Consider the following 26,510-nt stretch of genomic DNA (forward strand, 5'->3'; position numbering starts at 1 on the left):
TCCAGGGTGGCCTTTTGTTGTGGGCAGTCTGAGGTACACCTGTGGACTACTCATGGTGTCAGATCAGCATCCTGATGTGGCACACCTGTGAGGTGGGATGGATTATCTCAATATAGCAGATGTGCCCACTACCACACATTTGGACTGATTTGTGACCACTGTTTGGGAGGGATGGTTATATTGTGTATCTGGAATGAATTTTAGGTCTCTAAGTCCATCCCATGGGGAATGGGAGCAAAAACAAAAGTGTTGCGTTTATATTTTTGTTCAGTGTATATATATATATATATATATATATATATATATATATATATATATATATATATATATGTGTGTGTGTGTGTGTGTGTGTGTGTGTGTGTGTGTGTGTGTGTGTGTGTGTGTGCATGTGTATAAATATATAAAATTACGTAAAATAAACTACTCAGAGGATTAAGTGGATTAACTTTCAGGATGATTTTCGAACAACCTGATTGTAAATTAGAATAGTCCATCCTAAAAGTAATAAATGCATAAACTAGTTTTTCAGTATCATTCTGAGACAGGGTGTTCCTAATTTTAGAACTATTGAACAAATGCAAGAAAGCAGCCCAGCACATTTGTTTAATTTGTTCACTGAAAGACCAATGTCAAAATGACTTCAAGATTCCTCAAAGTGTTACTGGCCAAGACAGAGTAAGCACCTGGTTAGATACCATGTTTCTAAGATTTTTAGGGCTGAGTACAGTACCCCCTGTTTTATCTGAATTTAGAAGCAGGAAATTATAAGTCATCCAGGTTTTTTTTTGTCTTTAAGAGCTTCCTGCAGTAATTGGTGTGTTATCTAGCTTCATGTATAGATAAAGATAAATTCAGTCCACTGTCAGAAGAAGACCATAAGAAATTATACCTACATCATACTCCAATCGCTGTAATAAAATATTATGTTCAACAGTATCAAATTCTCTACTAAGCTCTAGTAGGATAAGTACAGAGGGAAGCCCACTATACACTCCTCAAATCAGAGCCAGACATTTGAAACACCCGGGGCTTAGCCCTAAAGGGTAGTATGCATGTGGGATTTTTATTTTTATTTTTATTTTTTTTTTTGGGGGGGGGGGGGGGGGGGTGCTTTTAATTAAGCAGCAAGGCAGAACATAATCAGGGCTGTATCAAGACACAAGGACTAAACCCCAATTCAACCAGACCCAGAACTGATCCGGAATTAAAACAGGACTGCAACAGTTCAAAATCAGGACTGCTTAGGACTTAACCAAGACAGAACCAGAATCAAAACTAGATGATAGTAGCACTAAAAATCATCATAGACCTGCACTACACTTATTTTTTTTATTTCTACCAAAGTACAGATTCAGAAAAGTTCATATAATTATTTAGCCTTGTTGTGCAAACAAGCCTGCATAACTTAATAAATATATAACTTGAAAAATAACAAACCTAAAAAGAAACACTAGGTACGGGATAAAAGAGTACCTATGATACGGTGATTCTTTTGTAAACAACCATTTGACTAACGTGTGTCTCACCTGCTCTTGTTCCATCTCTGTTCTGTCCTCATTCTCCTCTCTATCCCTCTCTGTTCCTCTCTCTCCCTCTTTGTGCTGACAATCATCAAATATACAGTTGAAACCAGATATTTACGTACTCTTCAGATGAAAACACAAACACTTTTTTAATTGTAACATCAAATCAGACTAAATGTTTATTTTTTTTAGATTAATAAATATAAAAAACATATTTGTTAACTTTAAGAGTAAAGAGAGAAACTATCTGCATTTCTTAATTGCAAATGGCACCAAATTGTATTCAAAATTGAGCCACACTTATGGTGCGCCACAATTCGTTTCCTGGTGTTTTGGTTGACATTTCTTGATTTTCCCATTTCAAAGAAACAGGCTCTGTGTTTTGCCTTATATGCATCCACAGGTGTGCCGCCAATTTACTCACATGGACTCTACTAACCTCTCAGAAGCTTCTTCAGCTCAGAATGGAATCGTCTGGAGTTTTCTTATTAATTAACAATAAACTTAGTTTACATGTACTCCTAAATTTGATGAAAGTGATAAAAAATAGAAAGCTCTGTCTCTCTTTATTCTGACATTTAACTAATTCAAAAGATATTTCAATATTTATTTATCCAAAACAAAACAAGTTTACTCTAAATTGATGTTGTACAGTAAAAAAATGTTCTTCTGTTTTTTCTTTTCTCATTGAAAGAAGCCCCTTACGTCCATTCTTGTGTATCAGTACATTACTGAAACCGATTTATTTAGCCGTGGAGGGTAACAACTGAAAATATGAAATAGACACACATGTAAGCTAAGACTCTCTAAAGAAACAGCATTGTTGTTGTTCGGCTTTTCATTTCGCTATTTGTTAATTCAATTGAAGAGCAAGTAATGTAATATGGGTCAAGTGATCAGTTTGATATCAATCTTTCATGATACACCGTCATATTTACATTATTTGTACAGTACGAATGATTTGCTTTGGTACCTGGTCGAACTTCACTTCTCCTCTGTCTGTCTGGCTCTGTTTCTCCAACAGCGCACTCGCAGGCTGCAGCTGCCCCGCCCCGCTTAGTGCCTGAGCTCGGATCATACCAATATTAGGGGGGATTTACGCACAGTTGTAAATTCCCACAGTGTGCACTATGTGCTTCGAATATTGTGTGTAGTTTTTTGTTTTATACAGTTGTCAGCCAGGCATCTAACTATGAAAAAATTACACTCCAAAAGACCCCGGGCTTCTGAAAAAACAACCCGGGCTTAAGCCAACCCCCCCCGCTCCGCCACTGCTGCACTGCACAGCATGCACTATGGCACACCTGTGAGGTTTAATTCCATCATCTACCTTCTTCCACTCGGATATATTTTTCGTAAATATAATATTCAGTTCCACTGCTATGCCGATGACACCCAGCTCTATCTCTCTACCAAACCTGACTCTACTCTTCCTCCACCCTCCCTTATCCTCTGTCTAGCTGAACTCAATTCTTGGTTCTCCTCCAACTTTCTTAAACTCAACAGCAATAAATCGGAACTTCTTCTGGTTGGCACCAAACGACTGCTATCCAGAATTAACAATTTCTCTCTCACCATCAATAACTCGCTGGTCCCTATCTCTCCTTCTGTGAAAAGCTTGGGTGTCATTCTCGATAGCACATTATCCTTTAACTCGCATATCAATAATATTACACGTGCAGCATATTTCCAACTCCGTAACATTAATCGCCTCCGCCCCTTCCTCACACCTTACGCCACTGCCATTCTCATCCATAATCTTGTTATCTCTAGAATTGACTACTGCAACTCATTATTATTTGGCCTCACACAAAAATCTATCAACAAGCTCCAACGTGTCCAGAACTCTGCTGCCCGTATTATTACTAGGACTTCTTCTACCCACCACATCTCCCCAATCCTGAAGCAACTTCACTGGCTCCCGGTCAAATTTCGCATCCATTTTAAAATAATTCTGTATACGTTCAAGGCTATTCACTCTCTCTCTCCACCGTACCTCTCTGACTTATTACAGATGAAGCTCCCATCCCGCTGCCTCAGATCTTCATCTTCTCTTTCTCTCTCTGTTCCCTCTGCTCGTCTGATCACAATGGGAGGGAGGGCCTTTAGTTGCTCTGCCCCTCGACTTTGGAATTCCCTACCCCCGGACCTCAGAAATATTAGCTCATTCTCTCTTTTTAAGTCCACCCTTAAAACTCATTTGTTTAAAATTGCCTATTCTTAAATTTCTGTATGTTTTAACTTTTATCTTCTATTCTTATCATTGTGTATATTTCCAGTTTTTATCTGTTGTACAGTGTCCTTGGGTGCTTTGAAAGGCGCTATTTAAATAAAATGTATTATTATTATTATTATTATTATTATTATTATTATTATTATTATGTTGTTTAGTTTGTGTTTGGGAGTTGTGTCCTTGGGATGAACCAGTTTTTGTAGTGGCTGGGTTTGACATGCACTGGGATGTCGTGCTTGGAGAAGATTCTCCCTGAGTTTCTCTGATAAACCTGCGACATAAAGGATGACAATGTTGATGTCTGACCATTGTTACTGTGCATCGTTATTGATCTGATGATAGCCCAGTTGGGATAACCGCATTTTTTAAGAGCTTTCTTTACATATGTGTGTTCCTTTTCTTTCCTTTCTGGCTTTGAGTAATCAAGATTCTGCAACACCATCAGAAAACATTTCCTCTATGTTTGTGTTCCAGAGTGTGGTGGGAGTCAAAGGTACTGGTCTGCATGCACGGGCTTACGATAAACTAAAATAAAATAAATAGACTTATTAAAAGAGCCAACAGTGTACACAACATTGTGTTAATGTCTGCCAGGCATGCATTAACCCAAGTCAGCTGACCAATGTGAAGCACATTAAAGCAGTCAATTAACCACAGCACATCAGCTGATCACACTGTTTAAAACTGCTACTACCCAGCTCATTAATTAACTGATTTTCTTCTACATATCTCATTGTCAAATCTCAAACTGGGCATTTGAGCTGCTGTAGCCTGCATACAGTTGCTGTTACAGAATTCCCAGTACCCCCTACAATTGCTACACTTGCGTAACTCACTGAATATCATCAGTCATGTTTTGTCACTTATCCCCACTCTGTGCTTATTTCTGCTCTCTACCACCTGCTTTCCCATATACATATATATGAGCATGTAGGAGTTAGCTCGTGCTAACTCATGTTAGCAGTTACTGTATTAGCAGTGGAGCTGGCAAAGAATCAACTAAGGGATAACTGCATCTATGCAAGCATTCAACTTGAGGTGACACTAAGGCAAAACACATGTGTAGCATTCTTTCATTTCATGGAGATATGTCACGGTCATTTAGCAAAATACTCATCTGATGCTGAAAAAACAGTCTATGCGTTTATCAGCTTTGGGCTGACAGGGACTAGTACTGACAGGGACTAGAAAGAGAAAGAGTATTTCTCCCATACTGGCTTCTTCATTGGCTCCCTGTTAAATCCAGCAACTGAATTTAAAATCCTGCTCTTCACATACAAAGTCTTAAATAATCAGGTCTTATAAGTGACCTTCTAGTGCCATATCACCTCATTAGAGAACTTCGCTGTCAGACTGTGGGCTTATTTGTGTTTTCCCATGATGCATTGAATGTCACCCTTTTCACTTATACTATGTGTTTATACAATTCTCTGTTCTCAATTTAATTATTAGTTATTATTAATCTCTGGCTCTGTACCACAGCGTGTCTTTGTCCTGTTTTCCTCCCCTCACCCCCAATTGGTCATGGCAGATGGCTGTCCCTCCCTAAGCCTGGCCTTGCCGGAGGTTTCTTCATGTTAAAAGGGAGGTTTTCCTTTCTACTGTTGCCAAAGCACTTGCTCATACCGGGTCATATGATTGTTGGGATTTTCTCTATGTTCTTTTTATCATTGTAGGGTCTTTGCCTTACAATATAAAGTGCCTTTAGGCAATTGTAGTTGTGATTTCATGCTATGTAAATAAAATTTAATTGAAATTTTCATACTGTTTCTATTCCTTCTCTGCGCAGAAGTCCATTTTGAATTAGCTTCTTTGAATCCGCTACTGACAGTTTTATCCAAATGAAATTCAAATGTGAGAACATTATCAATTCATTTACAACTAAACCATTCACAGGTTTTCTATTTTGTTCCCAGGTTGAAATGGGGAAAAAAAATCAACACGTGAGCCTTAAACTATGTTTTCTATATTCATGATTTTTTTTTAAATAAAATTACATTATCCCTACAACTGCATACACACTGGAAGTGATTCACAGTGACGTGGCAACCAGGAAAGTAAAGGAAAATCTACAACTTCAAGTGACTATGGATGAAATAACTGCTGGCAATGCGAAGTGTGTGGGACCCAAGATAAATGTTTCTCAACTTCCAGGTGAGTCAACCAGTAAGAGTGAAAAATAAATGTTTGACATATGACCAGGTAGTAATATCTTCCACAGGATAACTAAGCACCTGGAGCCTGGAATGTATGCAAACAACAAGCCATCAGCTTCAAAGCAATGTGCGATAAACAAATTATTTCCAATCTATAGGCACCTTAGTTGGGTTATTTGGGACTTAATTGATGTTATGGGATTGAAATACAAGAAAATACAACAATGAAAAATGTCTGTACAGCTAATTGAAATGTAGTTAAGGGTTTTGGTAAGTACAGGCAGGTTTTAGTTGATGGCACTCAGACACATTACTGTTATGTTTAAAAAGACATTTGTTTCACTGAAGCATGAGTTTAATAATTTATACATGAAGCTGATCTAAGCATAAAAAGAATGGTGGTTAAAAGGGTGTATTAGGATGAGGTATAAGGTAAAATGGGGTGGAGTAGGATGCAAGTGGATTGGGGTTGCATGGGGGGTTCCCCACCTGGTCACACCTTGTTGCAATCTACTTGGGGGAGAACAGTGGTAAAACAGGGTACAAAACATTTATGGATGCTTCACATACATAAACAAAATAAGGCATATGTTTGCATCAACTGACAACAGCATAGTTTCAGAAAGAAAGAAAGAAAAAAAAATGTAACAATAGATTTTTTTGTTTGGTAGCAGTTGATAAACTATTTCATTGACAGCACATAGTGAAAACAAGAGTGAAATCGTAGGTATGATTGCGTTCTAAGTGCTATTTCTAGAGGTAGCCTTTCACTGAAGTAATACACAAATAGTAACTGTCGTATTAAAACAGGCAGCTGCTATGTCCTTGTCTGTAATATACACACAACAACTACTGAGTCTCAACCAAAATATCAAATGAAGAGATCAAATAAGAAAAACAATGGCCTTTTAGGAAATTGTCTATATAATAATAACGGCATTTAGAATAAAACTAATTAAAGAAATGTTACATGAGTCCTAAAAACTGGGTTATCACTTGCATCTGAATCCAACATTACAAACCAGTATTGCAGTTTGCTTCATCATGTTTAATGATGCAGTCTGAGTAGTTCAAGAAGGTCAAGTCACAGATTCAAAGATTTGGCCTTGGATTCAGGTTTGTTGTCCATGCGACAAGCACTTGATCAAATGAATGGTAGGCAGTTCAAGATTCATGCATGATGAGAGAATGACAGCTGACAGTCAAACAAGGCTTGGTATAAGATAGCGACAATACGGCAAAGACTGAGCAAAAACCATCCGCAAATTACTTGTTTTGATTTGACTAAACCTGCTGCAGAAACAAAAGGAACTCAATTCATAAAGACAATTTAGAATCACATCTACAGAGATATCAAGTATTTGATATTCTGTAAATGGATCAAACATGAAATAAAATGCAAGAAAAAAAAGAAAATATGACCATAAAATAAGAAAACTGGAATTAAAATTCATCCTGCTTGTCTTAAAACGGTGGCTTTCTGCATTAACAGCATTTGATCAAATGGAGAGCTTTTTACTTGTTGGTAATTATCTAATTAAACTAATTAAATTAACACACATTAGCTCCTTTATGTTGATAAAATAGACTCAATTTGACTTTAAAGTATTTCAAGCATAAAATTATGCAGTGTGTTTTTCTTTAAATCATTCAAAAGGCTTGTAAACAAACGTGATACAATATTTCTTTTAAAGCTGTCGTAGTGATCTGCAAAATTGGAAACAATATTGCTCTTGTATTGCAGTGTAGAGCTATAGGTAACTAGGTATAGGTAAGTCTCATGTGTGAGAAACTAGTCAGATTAGGTTATACGTGATTTTATTTGTATGCTGAGCTTACTTTATAATTACTGAATCCTTTCACATTACATAATAAAGAGCTTTTGAATTTGGACTGGCTGATATTCATCTAAAAAACCTACATTTAGCATTTTTTGTTGATATCAGCTGGTATTATCTCAGTTCTCTTTCTCCACAAATCCAGTAAATATATCTAATATAGTATAAACTTAGTAGTAGCATCCACATCTACGCAGTACATGAGCCAGTTATAAAAGTAAAAAATAGTAAAAATTAATTAAAAAACAGATTTTCAATTATCTTTCAGTTTATGAGCTATCGAAAGTAATTAAATTCACTGTGATAGAAGGTAAAGTTTATATGTCCTCTCCATCTTGGTTGTCTATTACCTATTCTGGGAGAGGTCTCTTCTCTTCTCAAGTTTGTGTAAGTTTTTTCTTATCTGTCCTCCTATCCCATCTATTTCACTGTTTCTATTATTTTTACTTCATATTTAAAAAAAAACAACCCCCCCCCCCCCCCCCCAGAAAAGAATAGAATAAGTAGCTGTTTCCACAGCTAGTTTCATAAAGTTTAATTTATTTTCTACTGAAGCCAGTGATGCTCATTAGTCACTGAAAACATTAAACATTAATTTAACTAGTATTACTTTCTGAGCACAGGTCTGGAACAAATCATCCACAATGATGATGATTTAGACAGATGTCTGTCAAGGAACATAATGTACACTGTTGTGCAAAAGTCTTGAACCACACCTCACTTCTTTATGTTTTGCTTCCATGGATCCAGATTTTCTTGTAATGTTTTTAAAATGGTCTTCAGCAATAGTTTTCCAGATTTTCTGAAGGTCTTTTTTTAAGTTTTTTGTTTTCTTGGAAAGTTAGCTGCATTTTCTCCAATTTTCAGAAAAAAAACACCAACAATGACACAGTTAGGCAAAAATAAATATTATATTATCTAAATATTATTATATATTTTCACCAACAGGGTGATTCCCAAAGAGCATTGGCAACAACCTGGACACAGGACCTGAGAGATACAGCTGGCCATTCAGTTCATCCATTTACAGTTCACCAAATACTCCTAAGGAAGGAAATGCTAAATTACACAAGAACTAGACTGAATGTCCTATGGAATGATGAATTCACATGTCTATAGCCAACTGTAAAACATGTTGGAGGCTCTGTTGTGAGTTGAGTCTGCATTTCAGCCAGAGTTTTCATTATGATAATGATCCAAACCACACTGCCAGCGCAGTAAAAGTATACCTGACAGAAAAACACTAAATGGATTATCAGCTACAGCTTAGCCTTGATCTGAACATTATTTAAGCAACATGGGATCATCTGAACAGAGAATGGAACAAAAGGCAGTCAAAATCCAAAGAGGAGGGTTTTTTTTAAAATGTCCTTTAGGAAGCCTGTAGAACTATTCCTGAAAACTACAGAGAAATTAAAAGAAAGCTTGCCTAAGATGGTTAAGTGCCTCTTGACAATAAATAAAGATGTTAATACAAAAATATTGGCTTTTTGTACAAACATCATTTTTGCCTTATACACCGTATTTATATATTTATAAGTATACTGATAAGTGGGATGCAAAAGTTTGTTAATAGTCATTACTTGCCGGTATAAATCTTTGGTTGTTACAATAAAAAATGTCAGTTAAATATATCATATAGGAGACACACACAGTGTTATTTGAGAAGTAAAATGAAGTTTATTGGATTTACAGAAAGTGTGCAATAATTGTTTAAACAAAATCAGGCAGGTGCATAAATTTGGGCACCACAAAAAAAATAAATAAAATAAAATCAATATTTAGTAGATCTGCCTTTTGCAGAAATTACAGCCTTTAAACGCTTCCTGTAGGTTCCAATGAGAGTCTGGATTGTGGTTGAAGGTGTTTTGGACCATTCCTCTTTACAAAACATCTCTAGTTCATTCAGGTTTGATGGCTTCTGAGCATGGACAGCTCTCTTTAACTCACACCACAGATTTTCAAAAATATTCAGGTCTGGGGACTGAGATGGCCATTCCAGAACGTTGTACTTGTTCCTCTGCATGAATGCCTTAGTGGATTTTGAGCAGTGTTTCAGGTTGTTGTCTTATTGAAAGATCCAGCCCCGGCACAGCTTCAGCTTTGTCACCGATTTCTGGACATTGATCTCCAGAATCTGCTGATACTGAGTGGAATCCATGTGTCCCTCAACTTTGACAAGATTCCCAGTCCCTGCACTGGCCACACCACCATATTTTACTGTAGGTAGCAGGTGGTTTTTATTTTGGAATGCTGTGTTCTTTTTCCTCCATGCATAACGCCCCTTGTTATGCCCAAATAACTCAATTTTAGTTTCATCAGTCCACAGCACCTTATGCCAGAATGAAGCTGGTTTAGCATACCTCAAGCGGCTCTGTTTGTGCTGTGGGTGGAGAAAAGGCTTCCTCTGCACCACTCTCGCATACAGCAACTCCTTGTGTAAAGTGCGCCGAATGGTTGAACAATGCACAGTGACCCCATCTCCTGCAAGATGATGTTGTAGGTCTTTGGTGCTGATCTGTGGGTTAACTCTGACTGTTCTCACCATTCGTCGCTTCTGTCTATCTGAGATTTTTCTTGGTCTGCCACTTCGAGCCTTAACTTGAACTGAGCCTTTGGTCTTCCATTTTCTCAATATGTTCCTAACTGTGGAAACAGACAGCTTAAAGCTCTGAGAAAGCTTTCTGTATCCTTCCCCTAAACCAGACCTTCCCAAAGTGTGGCGCCCGCCCCCTAGGGGGCGCGCAGAGCCATGGCAGGGGGAGGGCGCGGGATGACAAGGGGGGGAAAAAAACAAAACGCTTGGACACTGCGAGCACGGGGCGCCTACAGAAACGCAAAGCAGGAGATGAAGCATAGCTGAATATGTTTCCAAACCAACTTCATTCTAAGCCAAAGACTAGAAAATATGGTGAAGCATATCTTCCCTTTGGTTTCACCTGCACAAGTGCCGAGGTAGGTCTCCCCTGCAGAATTGGTTTTCCCTTTGTCGGGAGCAGCGCTGGGCTGTTTAAATCACGGTCAAACAGTATCTCACATTCTTGATTTTTAGTTCACAAACACTTCTTGTATTGACTAACTACTCCTGACATTTTGGAGATATACATACTATACTATACTTTATACAGTAAAGTTACAGTGGGATACAAATAATATCAGGCAGATCCTGCCACGATTTGTTCCCTCGGTTCAAATCACGGACAAACAGTATCCCACAGCTGTTTATGTTTTTAAACCTATTTTGCACAGAGAGGCATTTTTTGAAAAATGCATTGATAGCAATGTTGAATATTATTACACAGGAGAAAAAAAAAACAACTACACGTAAAATAATCACACCGTGACGCCTCTGCCTTTGTAAATGGAGGGACAGTAACTGCGTGTGTATGTAAGCGTGTAAAACCTGCAGACAGTAAGATTAACAGTATTTTGTCTCTATCTGCCATTCTGCAATTCATCTTCAATCTCCGTTTTCGGTGATTCCCAACGTCGTTTACGTGTGGACGAAACAGCTGCGTTTTCAAAAATACTCGTGTAGGTGCGGATGTAGCGTAAAAGAGTTAGTAGTTTATTTTCTTACTACCTGCAATTTATCGCAGATTACTTGTATTTGCTTAATTGTTTACTAAATGTTTGAGGTGTGAAAGAAACCGCAATGGAGCAAAATATGGGTGTGTGTGGTTGGAGGATGTGTGCGTGTGTGTGCGTGTGTGTGCGTGTACTCTTCAGAGAACATTAAAAGAGGAGGGAAACTTACAATTGACCCCCTTAAATACTCTTTCTCATTATTGGATTCACCTGTGTATGTAGGTCAGGGGTCACTGAGCTTACCAAGCCAATTTGAGTTCCAATAAATAGTTCTAAAGGTTTGGAATCAATAAAATGACAACAGTGCCCAAATTTATGCACCTGCCTGATTTTGTTTAAACAATTATCGCACACTTTCTGTAAATCTAATAAACTTTATCTCACTCCTCAAATATCACTGTGTGTCTCCTATATGATATATTTAACTGACATTTTTTATTGTAACAACCAACGATTTATACAGGGAAATAATGACTATTAACAAGGTTGCCCAAACCTTTGCATCCCACTGTGTACTTATATACTGTATTTCAATGTATATGTCCACATGATTTAATATAAGACATTGCACCAATTTTTATCTACGTTTAAAATATGAAGAAATAAGGCAGGCTCAAGACCTTTGCAAAGTACTGCCTATCATTTCGGTGTAGATGGAAATCATGTGACACTACAGTCACAGGAATGTCATTTAACACCTCTATTTACGAGCACGCATACAGTCACATGGTACTAGCATGCACACTCTAATCCGCATGCTACGAGCTCAATATTCTCTGACGACTACTCGTGCCCACTGGCACCAGTTTTCTTGTAATGTTAACAAGTCTCTGCTGAACAATTAATATGAAATTAATGTGATCATTCCAGTCTAACCAAAGCTGTGGCAAAACACAGTGCTGATAAAAACACCTCTCAAAGGCTCAGGGAAGATACGAGATATGAGCACTATCGTGCCATGTCCCCAAATAGCACAAATGGCTATAGAGCAAGGACCTGATGCCAAGCAACACGATACACTGCTGGAACCAGGTTCTCAATCTGCATGACGCATGAATAGCTGGTGGACCAGATGCGTGTGTCCCAAACAAAACATTACACACTGCCAAAAAGATACATTCTCACAAGCAATTTCACTACATATACTGCTTACTGCTTAAACAAAAACAAACAAACAAAAGAAAATAAAACAAAACAGATAAGGGTGGTAATTTGTCATTCTGACATTGCTGATTGTTTCCTTCAACAATCACTATTTTACAATCTTTTTAATATAACTGTGTTCTGTGTAAAATGGATTTGCCCTAGCTTCTGGCATGATTCAAAACAAGTGGGCAATTTTAACAGAAAAATATTTTTGTTAGCAGTTAATTTAATCTTACTCACAAAAGGATGCTGAAAAATGTATTGGCTTAAATTTCTATACAGTTTGAAAATTGTGTTTGTCCGGTTTCCCTCATAGAATTGTGGCCAAATACATTTCCATATAGTAAACAGGGTAGATTGTCGTTGGTGTATTAAAAAGGACAAATTTAGATTATTTGACTTTAATTTTAACTTTAATTTCTTTATACTTTGTGACCTAGATGTCAAGAAGTAAGACCGAGTATGTGAGGAAATTACTTGTTTTTGCAGTGTAAGCCATGTATGTTTTCTTTCTCACATACATACACACTGATAATGACACAAACAGGCAAGATGAGAGAGGTAGAGGAGGCATTACCCCATGAAGCTCCTTCAAAACGATAACAGGACAGAAACAGGGAGAGGATTATGTAAATTAGCACATTGTACAATATCATAACACACACACACACACACTCTCATACACACCTCTCACACATACATAAAGAGGTCATCTGCTTTTGTAAGGTTAGTGTATGTGTATAGTGTTTGTGGTCAAGGCAAACGTTTTGGCACAGGAACAAATTTTGTGTTTCATACATTTTCCCATTTGTTTCAATGATATAGTGAAAAATAATCGCAATCATTTCATAAGCTTCAAAGAGTTCCTTGGCAAAAAACAAACAAACAATCAAATTCATGCAAAGAGACAGTACTTATAGTTATGACACCTCTTCTTTATAATTTCTCCAGTTTGCTGTGGCATGCTCAATATCAGCTTCTGGACCAAAACCTGAATAAAGGTGACTCAATCCTGCCTTATCAGTGCTCAGAGTTGATCAGTTTGTGAGCTTTTCGATTGTCCAGCCACTTCCAGTGAATAAGAAACAATTTGCTGAAATTATGTGAATCTGTACTTAGTGATAACTAAGTGGCTGAGAGAGCATCAAACTAACATTTTGGATCCATACCTAAGAGAATCTTTAAAAAAACAGGTAAACAAGCAAAACATGAAATGTAAATGATTGTTCTTCACTTAGAAACATGTAAAAAATAATTAAATGAAAACTGAACCAGTACAGTATATAAAACACAGTTTTTGCCACTATCAAAACTTGACTGTAGCTATGACTGTATATTTGGCTAACCAAAGGTACGCACTATCATTTAAATTATATGTCATCTCTCAGTGTAGTGTGGTATTTGATGTATATTGCACATAACACACCAGATTCAGGATTAACAATATCTGTAAATGTCTCATTTTATCACAGAAAGACAGAAGCTGTGGAACTTACGAAAAAGCAAATGCCACCAGTGCCCCACTGACCACTATGAAGTCCAGGATGTTCCACAGGTCTCTGAAGTAGGATCCAGGATGAAGCAATAGCCCCAGGTCTACCATCTAAACCAAGAACAGGTAATTTATGTTCTTTTGCTTATTTTGTTTAACTTAAAATTACCTATTAAAATCAACTGTTATAAGGACTTTCTTCTGTTTATACTTTTGCTGATAATGAGTATCCACTATTACAATGGTAATAGTGTATGACAAAAAATAAAAAAATAACAAAAAAATGTTAGAGACAGCAGTGTAATCACTCTCGCTGGCAGAAGAGTAAGACAAAAGTCATGAACTGCAGATTTAAATGAATATTGAAATGCGATTAAATATGGTGTTAAATTTCTCACTGACAGAACACTGTCAGATTTAAATACTGTGGATTATACATATAAGAACCATAACACAGCAGATATACTGAGTGAACTGCACTGGTCACAGTGAGGTACATTCCTGCCTCAGTATCGTATTATAGTATTACTTATTTGGTTTCTGCAAGTAAAAACTGAAATGACTCACCAGTTTGCTTCTGATAAAATATAATGAAAACACATACTAAATACAGTGAACAATAGTGAATTTCAAATGGTATTAGTGTTTACCTTGATCACCATTTCAAAAGTGAAAACACCAGTAAAGGCATAGTCCAGATATTTGAGCACCTGTAAAAAGACTCGATTAATACTGACAAAGACAACAAAGTAGAAAAGAAACTGTAGATACTATTCTGAAATAGTTCTACTTGCGTAATAATCCAGTATATAATAATCTATCATAGATGTATGGCCCCATTTTTAGGCGCCACACACAGACAAAAAATATATATAAATGTATATAAAAAACCTGACTCAGGCAGAAGAAAAGATAAGAAAATATACTTCTCTCAGTTCTGTATGAGTACAGTGGGTATTGTATGTAGTTTTATTACTGTGTACTCTGTGTCTCACATTGTTGCGGGGTGCATTAGTCCAGACAGGGTCCTCTGCTGCCAGAGCAATACTGCTCATCGCAATGACAACCAGGATGGACATCTCAAAATAACGCAGAGTCACAATATAGTGACACAACCGCCTCACCCTGAGGAAAAAGAGGCCAAGAAAAAAGTAGTAAGTACTTGCTGTTGCTTCACTGTTCTTGTCCCTTCCCACACTCCAGCAGTGTTAAAATGCTATATACAACTGGTGCCTGTCAGCACTCATCTGTACCATGAGATTGGCTTTTAGTAAGACATGCAATATGTTCTTTTTTACAGATATGAAATAAAATACCACCCAAGAGCTACACTGGCTAACATTCACAGGATGTTGTGATGGCTCAGTGTGGTAGCACCTTATAACCATATGGAGGGAGGAAGCAGAGCTCAGAACTCACGGATTGGTCTGTCCAAAGATGAACATTGAACTGTAAGGCAGGATGGGTTTAGGCCCACTTGGGCCTAGATCCTCCAGGGTCTTCTCATTTATGGGCACTGTTTCACAATCAATACTGTTCACTGCAAAGAAAGATCATCAGACCGTGATAATGCTCATTAGTGGCACTGAATATCATCATCATCAAGATCACTATTTCTGTCATATAATGTGTTTCTCAGAGCAGCATTGAAAAATGAATACAATGTCTTTCAGCACCAACACGAGCGAGGGAATTATCTTCCACGGCACTGAAGGAACCCTGAAAATGCTGGCTAACGACAAATGTAAATTCTGCAAAAATATATAATTCATGTTGGCAAGAATGTCAATTGCAGGCAAGTAAAATTAACATTGAATCAGTGTGCAACTTTGCTACAACAATGCCGGACTCTAGAGCAGGGCGATATTACCAAAAATATTTATCACGATATACATGTGAAAATTTGCGATAACAATATAATTAACGATATAAGTGATGATATAACTGACACTAGGCAAAATACTTTACAACTCCACAACTTTATGCGTACAAAAAGAAAAAAATCAATTAAAAAAGCAGCTGTTTTTTTATGTGCATTAAAGTTATATAAAAATTTAACAGTGCAAATGCAAAATCCTTGCTGACAGTTTAACCAAAAGGCATTTCCAGTGGAAATTGGCCGACATATCCTCAGCATAACCATATATATATTTAAAAAGAGGTTATACACACACAATACGGTAATATTATGTTGAAGCACAGTGCGTATCACTCCGTTCGTAGCTTAGCAAAGTCGTATTAAAACATTTTCCAGCACCGTGTACCACAAATAATCGTTTCGAATTCAGTAAACACAACCAGAATTCATACATAAGGCACATGGGATTATAAGGGGCACTGTCGATTTTCAGAAAACTCAAAGGATTGATTTTAAGTGTGCCATATTTTCCAAAAAACATGGTAATAACGACGGCCCGCTAGCATGCGCTACCAAAAATAGTGCTTTGTTGTGTATCTGACGGACGAAAGCTAAACCAGTGCGACACCACTGAAGTTGCAACATAGAACCAATTCTGTTTCATCCGTTTCATTCACCGATCCGCTTTCGCCCTTCTCATTCTCTGTTGCCGGCACGCTTTTTCTGCCATTTGCGTATGAAAACAAAGGCACTGCGCATGCGGGTTTTACCCATATTCTATCACGATATTTCATTTTCTTATTGTTGCCCGACATTATGACATTGTTGCCCGGTATTACCGTGAACGGTATGGCCCAGCCCTACCGGACTCTGCAGTTTTTTCTGGTCCCCACCCAAACTGGACCATGTGTGAGATATTTGGCATGTTCTCCCAAAATTGCTGACTGTCTAAAACCAATTTGAGCTTTATTGATGACTGGAAAAGTTTCTCTGGAAAAACTGGTCTTAGGAACGATTACATCCATTTCACTTTGGATGTAGCAGCCTGCCCTCCCCCCAAAAAAACCAACAACAACAAAACAAAAAAACAAAAAATAACAAATATCACATAACAAAAAAAAAAAAAGACTGTACAGAGTTGGGACCCGGAAGCAGAGTTGCAGAGTTACACACACCTCTCTGCAGCTTCTCTCCTCTTGTTACCACATTTAACAAACCATGTTATCAACTCCATCCCCATAGACACTATCTGCTCACAGGCCACCAAAAACAAACCAAACATCAGCAAAAAATAAATGATTTAAAGATTAAAAAAAAAAATCACAAAAAAGTAACAATATACTATTCAAAACTGCAATGAAAAAAAAACTGTTGTGGATTAACATCAGATATCTCTCTTCTAAGTCCATGTTAGTAAATTAATTAATAATTCATCAACATATTGATTTACTCTGCTTTACATAAACTGGGTTACAGCAGGATGATTATGTTAGTCTGACTAATACTAACTGATAGCACAGGCTGGGGTGAGGGAGTGACAGCAATCTCCACTACTCCACCTTAACCATACATCAGAGTTTTAATTAATTTTTAAAGCCTGACACTTAGCCTCGTGCATCCTGACTGGAAAACTCGAAAATCTGTTTTTAGTTGTTGTCTATCTATTGTCCGCCTGGTCCACACTCAGAGTTCATATCTGATTCTATCTGATTTCTATCTGTCTTTCTCCAGCTGATCTTCAGTAATTGCTTCCTACAACTCAAAGATGTCATGCCATTGCGACATATATCTTAATTTTAAATATGATCAACCTATATCTATTAATGGGCTACGTACCAAAGGCCTTTAAGCTGGGAGTAACTCAACCATTACTTAAAAGGCCATCACTTTATCCAGCTAGGGGCCAATTTCCAACCTTCCTTTTAATCTCAAAAAAATCTTTAAGTAGTTGTAAAACGGCTAACTGATCATCTTTAGAGAAATTGTTTATTTGAAGAGTTTCACTCAGGTTTCAGAATTCATCACAGTACAAAAAAGCATTAGTAGGGGTTATAAATGATCTTCTCATGGCCTCTGGCAGTGGCACGTCTCTGTGCTTGTCCCACTGCTCAGTGCAGAATTCGATACTGTTGACCACAATATTTTGTTACAGAAATTAGAGCATACCATAGAAATTAAAGGCTGCGGTGGTGTCAGTCACATGTAACAGGCTCAGAATTTTTCATTTAAATATATAGTCCTCTTCAAGCATTAAGTTTATTTCTGGAGTTACTCAGGGTTCCATGCCAGGACCAATATAGTTTACATTATGCATGCTTCCCTTAGGGAGTATCATTAGAAAGCATATACACACACTGCTGCTGTGCAATTTTATCTTTCTGTCTTAGGTGCACCAGCGCAAAAATTAGGTGCACCTAAATTTTTCAACCACATCACTTAACAACGCAACTTTAGATGTTCATTTTTTTTAAAAATTGCTGTCCATACTGACAATATTAATTTGTAAATGATTAACTAACAGTCTTGTCAACACAACGTTCTTTATTTGGAGCACATTTCTACAAGGAAGATAAATTACCGTATTTTTTGGACCATAAGACACACCGGATTATGAACTTTAGTCAACTCATTCTTCTTGCTTCCTCCACTTCTATACCATTGATTCATGAATGTTGAATTCTCTCGCAGCTGCTTTATTCTCATGTTCTACTTAGTGACTGATAAGAGTTTGAAATCCGCTTTGTAAGCATGTCTCTTAACAGGTGCCATTTTTGGGGTGCACAATAAACAGAATATAGTAATATTATGTTGAAGCACAGTACGTATTAATCTGCGACGCTCCTGACTACAGTAGCCGTAATGCTCCAACAACGTAGGATTTTTTTTTGTCGAACCATTGAGAAATTAGGTTGTATTTCCGACCAAATTGGTCGCATTCTAGAGCCCTGTATAGCGTCAAATCAATCGTAGAGCACTCCACTCTTGGCCTGCTGCCTTATATGTGGTTTTTAGGTTATTTAAAGATAGAATGGAAGGCAAAGCCTTCAGTTTTTAGGCCCCTCTTCTCTGGAACCAGCTCCTAGTTTGGCTTCGGGTGACAGAAACTCTTTCTACTTTGATGATTAGGCTTAAAACTTTACTTTTTGAAAAAGCTTGTAGTTATTAGATTACCCTAAACCCTCCCTTAGTTATACAGGGAGTGCAGAATTATTAGGCAAATGAGTATTTTGTCCACATCATCCTCTTCATGCATGTTGTCTTACTCCAAGGTGTATAGGCTCGAAAGCCTACTACCAATAAAGCATATTAGGTGATGTGCATCTCTGTAATGAGAAGGGGTGTGGTCTAATGACATCAGCACCCTATATCACGTGTGCATAATTATTAGGCAACGTCCTTTCCTTTGGCAAAATGGGTCAAAAGAAGGACTTGACAGGCTCAGAAAAGTCAAAAATAGTGAGATATCTTGCAGAGGGATGCAGCAGTCTCAAAATTGCAAAGTTTCTGAAGCGTGATCGTCGAACAATCAAGCGTTTCATTCAAAATAGTCAACAGGTTCGCAAGAAGCGTGTGGAAAAACCAAGGCGCAAAATAACTGCCCATGAACTGAGAAAAGTCAAGCGTGCAGCTGCCAAGATGCCACTTGCCACCAGTTTGGCCATATTTCAGAGCTGCAACATCACTGGAGTGCCCAAAAGCACAAGGTGTGCAATACTCAGAGACATGGCCAAGGTAAGAAAGGCTGAAAGACGACCACCACTGAACAAGACACACAAGCTGAAATGTCAAGACTGGGCCAAGAAATATCTCAAGACTGATTTTTCTAAGGTTTTATGGACTGATGAAATGAGAGTGAGTCTTGATGGGCCAGATGGATGGGCCCATGGCTGGATTGGTAAAGGGCAGAGAGCTCCAGTCCGACTCAGACGCCAGCAAGGTGGAGGTGGAGTACTGGTTTGGGCTGGTATCATCAAAGATGAGCTTGTGGGGCCTTTTCGGCTTGAGGATGGAGTCAAGCTCAACTCCCAGTTCTACTGCCAGTTTCTGGAAGACACCTTCTTCAAGCAGTGGTACAGGAAGAAGTCTGCATCCTTCAAGAAAAACATGATTTTCATGCAGGACAATGCTCCATCACACGCGTCCAAGTACTCCACAGCGTGGCTGGCAAGAAAGGGTATAAAAGAAGAAAAACTAATGACATGGCCACCTTGTTCACCTGATCTGAACCCCATTGAGAACCTGTGGTCCATCATCAAATGTGAGATTTACAAGGAGGGAAAATAGTACACCTCTCTGAACAGTGTCTGGGAGGCTGTGGTTGCTGCTGCACACAATGTTGATGGTGAACAGATCAAAACACTGACAGAATCCATGGATGGCAGGCTTTTGAGTGTCCTTACAAAGAAAGGTGGCTATATTGGTCGCTGATTTGTTTTTGTTTTGTTTTTGAATGTCAGAAATGTATATACTACATATACATATACATATACATATATATACATATATACATACATATACATATATATACATATATACATACATATACATATACATACACATATACATACATATACATATACATATATATATACATATACATATACATATATATACATATACATATATATATAAAAAAAAACACCCAGCACGCCCCTGCGGGCGGTTTATCCTTCAAGCTCGGGTCCTCTACCAGAGGCCTGGGAGCTTGAGGGTCCTGCGCAGTATCTTAGCTGTTCCCAGGACTGCGCTCTTCTGGACAGAGATCTCCGATGTTATTCCCGGGATCTGCTGGAGCCACTCGCCTAGCTTGGGAGTCACCGCACCTAGTGCTCCGATTACCACGGGGACCACCATTACCTTCACCCTCCACATCCTCTCGAGCTCTTCTCTGAGCCCTTGGTATTTCTCCAGCTTCTCGTGTTCCTTCTTCCTGATATTGCTGTCATTCGGAACCGCTACATCGATCACTACGGCCGTCTTCTTCTGTTTGTCTACCACCACTATGTCCGGTTGGTTAGCCACCACCATTTTGTCCGTCTGTATCTGGAAGTCCCACAGGATCTTAGCTCGGTCATTCTCCACCACCCTTGGGGGCATCTCCCACTTTGACCTCGGGACTTCCAGGTTATACTCGGCACAGATGTTCCTGTACACTATGCCGGCCACTTGGTTATGGCGTTCCATGTATGCCTTGCCTGCTAGCATCTTGCACCCTGCTGTTATGTGCTGGATTGTCTCTGGGGCATCTTTACACAGCCTGCACCTGGGGTCTTGCCTGGTGTGATAGACCCCAGCCTCTATGGATCTTGTACTCAGAGCTTGTTCTTGTGCTGCCATGATTAGTGCCTCTGTGCTGTCTTTCAGTCCAGCTTTGTCCAGCCACTGGTAGGATTTCTGGATATCAGCCACCTCCTCTATCTGCCGGTGGTACATACCGTGCAGGGGCCTGTCCTTCCATGATGGTTCCTCGTCTCCCTCCTCTTTCTTGGGTTTCTGCTGCCTGAGGTATTCACTGAGCACTCGGTCAGTTGGGGCCATCTTCCCAATGTATTCTTGGATGTTCGTTGTCTCATCCTGGACTGTGGTGCTGACACTCACCAGTCCCCGGCCCCCTTCCTTCCGCTTAGCGTACAGCCTCAGGGTGCTGGACTTGGGGTGAAACCCTCCATGCATGGTAAGGAGCTTTCTTGTCTTTATGTCAGTGGCTTCTATCTCCTCCTTTGGCCAGCCTATTACCCCAGCAGGGTACCTGATCACGGGCAGGGCGTACGTGTTGATGGCCCGGATCTTGTTCTTACCATTCAGCTGACTCCTCAGGACTTGCCTGACCCTCTGCAGGTACTTGGTGGTTGCAGCCTTTCTAGCGGCCTCTTCATGGTTCCCATTTGCCTGCGGGATCCCCAGGTACTTGTAACTGTCCTCTATGTCTGCAATGTTGCCTTCTGGTAGTTCAATCCCCTCAGTTCTGACTACCTTCCCTCTCTTTGTTACCATCCGACTACACTTCTCCAGTCCGAACGACATTCCAATGTCATTGCTGTATAGCCTGGTAGTGTGGATCAGTGAATCGATGTCTCGTTCACTCTTGGCATACAGCTTGATGTCATCCATGTACAGGAGGTGGCTGACAACTGCTCCGTTCCGTAGTCGGTATCCGTAGCCAGTCTTGTTAATGATCTCACTGAGGGGGTTCAGGCCTATGCAGAACAGCAGTGGGGACAGAGCATCTCCTTGGTAGATCCCGCACTTGATGGTGACTTGTGCTATGGGCTTGGAGTTGGCCTCTAGTGTTGTACGCCACATCCCCATTGAGTTCCTGATGAAGGCTCTTAGGGTCCCATTGATCTTGTACAATTCTAGGCATTCCAGTATCCAGCTGTGGGGCATTGAGTCATAGGCCTTCTTGTAATCAATCCAGGCAGTGCACAGGTTGGTCAGTCTGGTCTTGCAGTCTCGGCTGACTGTTCTGTCTACCAGTAGCTGGTGTTTTGCGCCTCTGGTATTCTTGCCAATTCCTTTCTGTGTCCCGCTCATGTATTGACCCATGTGCCTGTTCATCTTAGCCGATATGATGCCTGACAGGAGCTTCCATGTAGTACTGAGGCAGGTTATTGGTCGGTAGTTGGAGGGGACCGGTCCCTTCTTGGGGTCCTTGGGGATCAGGACCGTCCGACCTTCGGTTAGCCATTCCGGGTGTCTCTCGTTAACTAGCAGCTGGTTCATTTGTGCTGCTAGACGCTCGTGGAGTGCAGTCAGCTTCTTTAGCCAGTAGGCGTGAACCATGTCGGGCCCTGGTGCTGTCCAACTCTTCATACTGGAGACCCTTTCTTGGATATCTGCCACTGTGATGGTTACTGGATCCTGTTCGGGGAGGTTGCTGTGGTCTGCCCTCAGATCCACTAGCCACTGAGCATTGCCGTTATGGGTTGCGTCCTTCTCCCATATGCTCTTCCAGTATTGCTCGGTCTCCAGCCTTGGTGGTGCTGTGTATGTGTGTGTGTATATATATATATATATATATATATATATATATATATATATATATATATATATATATATATATATATATATATATATATATATATATATATATATATATATATATATATATATATATATATATATACATACATACACATATACATACATACACATATACATACACATACATACACACATACATATATATATATATATATATATATATATATATATATATATATATATATATATACACACACATATATATATATATAATGTTTTTCCTCTACACCCCCCCCCAATTTTTTTGCACATGTCGAGGAGCGTGTCAGGCTACATTTCACTGTGTGTTATACTTGTATAACTATGCATGTGACAAATAAAGAACCTTGACCTTGACCTTGAAATGTATATTTGTGAATGTGGAGATGTTATATTGGTTTCACTGGTAATAATGGCAGACCCAGGACACGCTGGAGAGATTATATCTCTCGGCTGGCCTGGGAACGCCTTGGTACTCCCCCGGATAAGCTGGAGGAGGTGGCTGGGGAGAGGGAGGTCTGGGCCTCTTTGCTTAGGCTGCTGCCCCCGCGACCCGGCCCCGGACAAAGCGGATGAAAATGGATGGATGGATGGATGGATGGATGGTAAAAATAAATAATTGAAATGGGTATATATTTGTTTTTTGTTAAGTTGCCTAATAATTATGCACAGTAATAGTCACCTGCACACACAGATATCCCCCTAAAATAGCTAAAACTAAAAACAAACTAAAAACTACTTCCAAAAACATTCAGCTTTAATGTTAATGAGTTTTTTGGGTTCATTGAGAACATGGTTGTTCAATAATAAAATTATTCCTCAAAAATACAACTTGCCTAATAATTCTGCACTCTCTGTACTACAATAGGCCTAAACTGCTGGGGACTTTCCACGATGCACTGAGCATTTCTTCTTAATTTACCTCTTTTCATTTGAACTGTTTTTATACACAACTTTGCATTTAATCATTAGTTTATACTATTCTCTGGCTCCCCTCCACTGTGTGTCTTTTGTCTGTCTCCCTCCCCTCACTTCCCCATCCATTTGTGGCAGATGGCTGTCCCTATCTGAGCCTAGTTCTATTGGAGTTTTTTTTCCTATGCAAAGGTTTTTCTTTCTGTTGCCAAGTGTTTGCTCATAGGGGTCAATTGAATGTTGGAGCTTCTGTATGTTCTGTTTTTTTGTAAGGTTAGTGAAAGATGCCCAACGGATTTACTTTAACAAATGGACCATCCCAGCCTTGCCGTATTGGTCTATTTGATTCACCTTTGCTTTTATTGTTTATTTTATTTTATTTTCACTTGCTACACATGGGACAGACATGACTGGTGGAAAGAGAAGGGAGAAAGAAAGAGGGGAAAAAATCAGCGGGGAAGAGCAACGGTGATAAAGGGCAAAAAACAAAAACCAACAAAACAAACAGACAAAAAAATTAGTGCTGTCAAAATTAACGCGTTAATTGTTAAGATCAACGCGAAATGTTTAACCCGTTAAAAAATGTAACGCTGATTTTTTTTATTAATTTCCTGTAATCTAATTCAATTCAATTCAATTTTATTTTATTTATATAGCACCAAATCACAACATAAGTCGCCTCAAGGCGCTTCATAGATACAGAGAAAAACCCAACAATCATATGACCCCCTATGAGCAACCACTTTGGCAACAGTGGGAAGGAAAAACTCCCTTTTAACAGGAAGAAACCTCCGGCAGAACCAGGCTCAGGGAGGGGCGGCCATCTGCTGCGACCGGTTGGGGTGAGAGAAGGAAGACAGGATAAAAGACATGCTGTGGAAGAGAGACAGAGGTTAATAACAGATATGATTCAATGCAGAGAGGTCTGTTAATACATAGTGAGTGAGAAAGGTGACTGGAAAGGAAAAACTCAATGCATCATGGGAATCCCCCGGCAGCCTATGTCTATTGCAGCATAACTAAGGGAGGATTCAGGGTCACCTGGTCCAGCCCTAACTATATGCTTTAGCAAAAAGGAAAGTTTTAAGCCTAATCTTAAAAGTAGAGATAGTGTCTGTCTCCCAAATCCAAACTGGAAGCTGGTTCCCCAGAAGAGGGGCCTGAAAACTGAAGGCTCTCCCTCCCATTCTACTTTTAAATACTCTAGGAACAACAAGTAGGCCTGCAGAGCGAGAGCGAAGTGCTCTAATAGGGTGATATGGTACTACAAGGTCATTAAGATAAGATGGGGCCTGATTATTTAAGACCTTGTATGTGAGGAGCAGGATTTTGAATTCAATTCTGGATTTAACAGGAAGCCAATGAAGGGAAGCCAAAACAGGAGAAATATGCTCTCTCTTTCTAGTCCCTGTCAGGACTCTTGCTGCAGCATTTTGGATTAGCTGAAGGCTTTTCAGTGAGTTTTTTGGACATCCTGATAATAATGAATTACAGTAGTCCAGCCTGGAAGTAATAAATGCATGAACTAGTTTTTCAGCGTCACTCTGAGACAGGACATTTCTAATTTTAGAGATGTTGCGCAAATGGAAGAACGCAGTCTTACATGTTTGTTTAATATGTGCGTTGAAGGACATGTCCTGGTCAAAAATGACTCCAAGGTTCCTCACAGCGTTACTGGAGGCCAAGGTAATGCCATCCAGAGTAAGAATCTGGTTAGATACCATATTTCTAAGATTTTCAGGGCCGAGTACAATAACCTCAGTTTTATCTGAATTAAGAAGCAGAAAGTTAGCGGCCATCCAGGTCTTTATGTCTTTAAGACATTCCTGCAGTTTAACTAATTGGTGTGTGTTACCTGGCTTCATGGACAGATAGAGCTGGGTGTCATCTGCATAGCAGTGAAAATGTATGCTATGTCTTCTAATGATGCTGCCTAGGGGAAGCATGTATAATGTAAACAGAATTGGTCCTAGGTCCCTGTGGAACTCCATAATTGACTTCAGTGTGTGAAGAGGACTCTCCATTTACATGTACAAATTGGAGTCTATTAGATAGATATGATACAAACTACTGCAGTGTACTACTGTAATACCTACAGCATGTTCTAATCGCTCTAATAGGATATTATGGTCGACAGTATCGAATGCTGCACTAAGGTCTAGCAGGACAAGCACAGAGATGAGTCCACTGTCAGAGGCCATAAGAAGATCATTTGTAACCTTCACTAAAGCTGTTTCTGTGCTGTGATGAGCTCTGAAACCTGACTGAAACTCTTCAAATAAACCATTCCTCTGCAGATGATCTGTTAGCTGTTTGACAACTACTCTTTCAAGGATTTTTGATATGAAAGGAAGGTTGGAGATTGGCCTATAATTAGCTAAGACTGCTGGGTCTAGAGATGGCTTTTTGAGTAAAGGTTTAACTACAGCCAGCTTGAAGGCCTGTGGTACATAGCCGATCATTAGAGATAGGTTGATCATATTTAAGATCGAAGAATTAATTAATGGCAGGACTTCTTTGAGCAGTTTTGTAGGAATGGGGTCTAAAAGACACGTTGATGGCTTGGAGGAAGTAATTATTGAAGTTAACTCAGAAAGATCAATTAGAGAAAAACAGTCTAACTTAACATCAATGGTACTAAGAGTAGCTGTAGATAATATTACATCTGCGGGATGATTGTTGGTAATTTTTTCTCTAATGATAAAAATTTTATTTGTGAAGAAGTTCATGAAGTCATT

At 39.1% G+C, this 26,510-nt stretch overlaps 1 protein-coding gene across 1 annotated transcript in view; it reads right to left on the bottom strand.

Moving 5' to 3' along the window:
• The window catches only part of LOC308404397 (voltage-dependent N-type calcium channel subunit alpha-1B-like), a 341,704-nt gene that overhangs the window by 148,839 nt on the left and 166,355 nt on the right, over positions 1-26,510 (bottom strand). The window contains exons 22-25 of the mRNA XM_080894424.1: positions 15,396-15,516; positions 14,972-15,101; positions 14,627-14,686; positions 13,981-14,087 (exon numbers count right to left, since the gene is read on the bottom strand). Of these exons, the coding sequence (XP_080750550.1) occupies positions 13,981-14,087; positions 14,627-14,686; positions 14,972-15,101; positions 15,396-15,516 (418 nt within the window). The remainder of the gene's footprint in view (positions 1-13,980; positions 14,088-14,626; positions 14,687-14,971; positions 15,102-15,395; positions 15,517-26,510) is intronic.

The sequence above is a fragment of the Rhamphochromis sp. 'chilingali' genome (assembly GCF_963969265.1).
Source record: "Rhamphochromis sp. 'chilingali' genome assembly, chromosome: 10".
NCBI lineage: Eukaryota > Metazoa > Chordata > Actinopteri > Cichliformes > Cichlidae > Rhamphochromis > Rhamphochromis sp. 'chilingali'.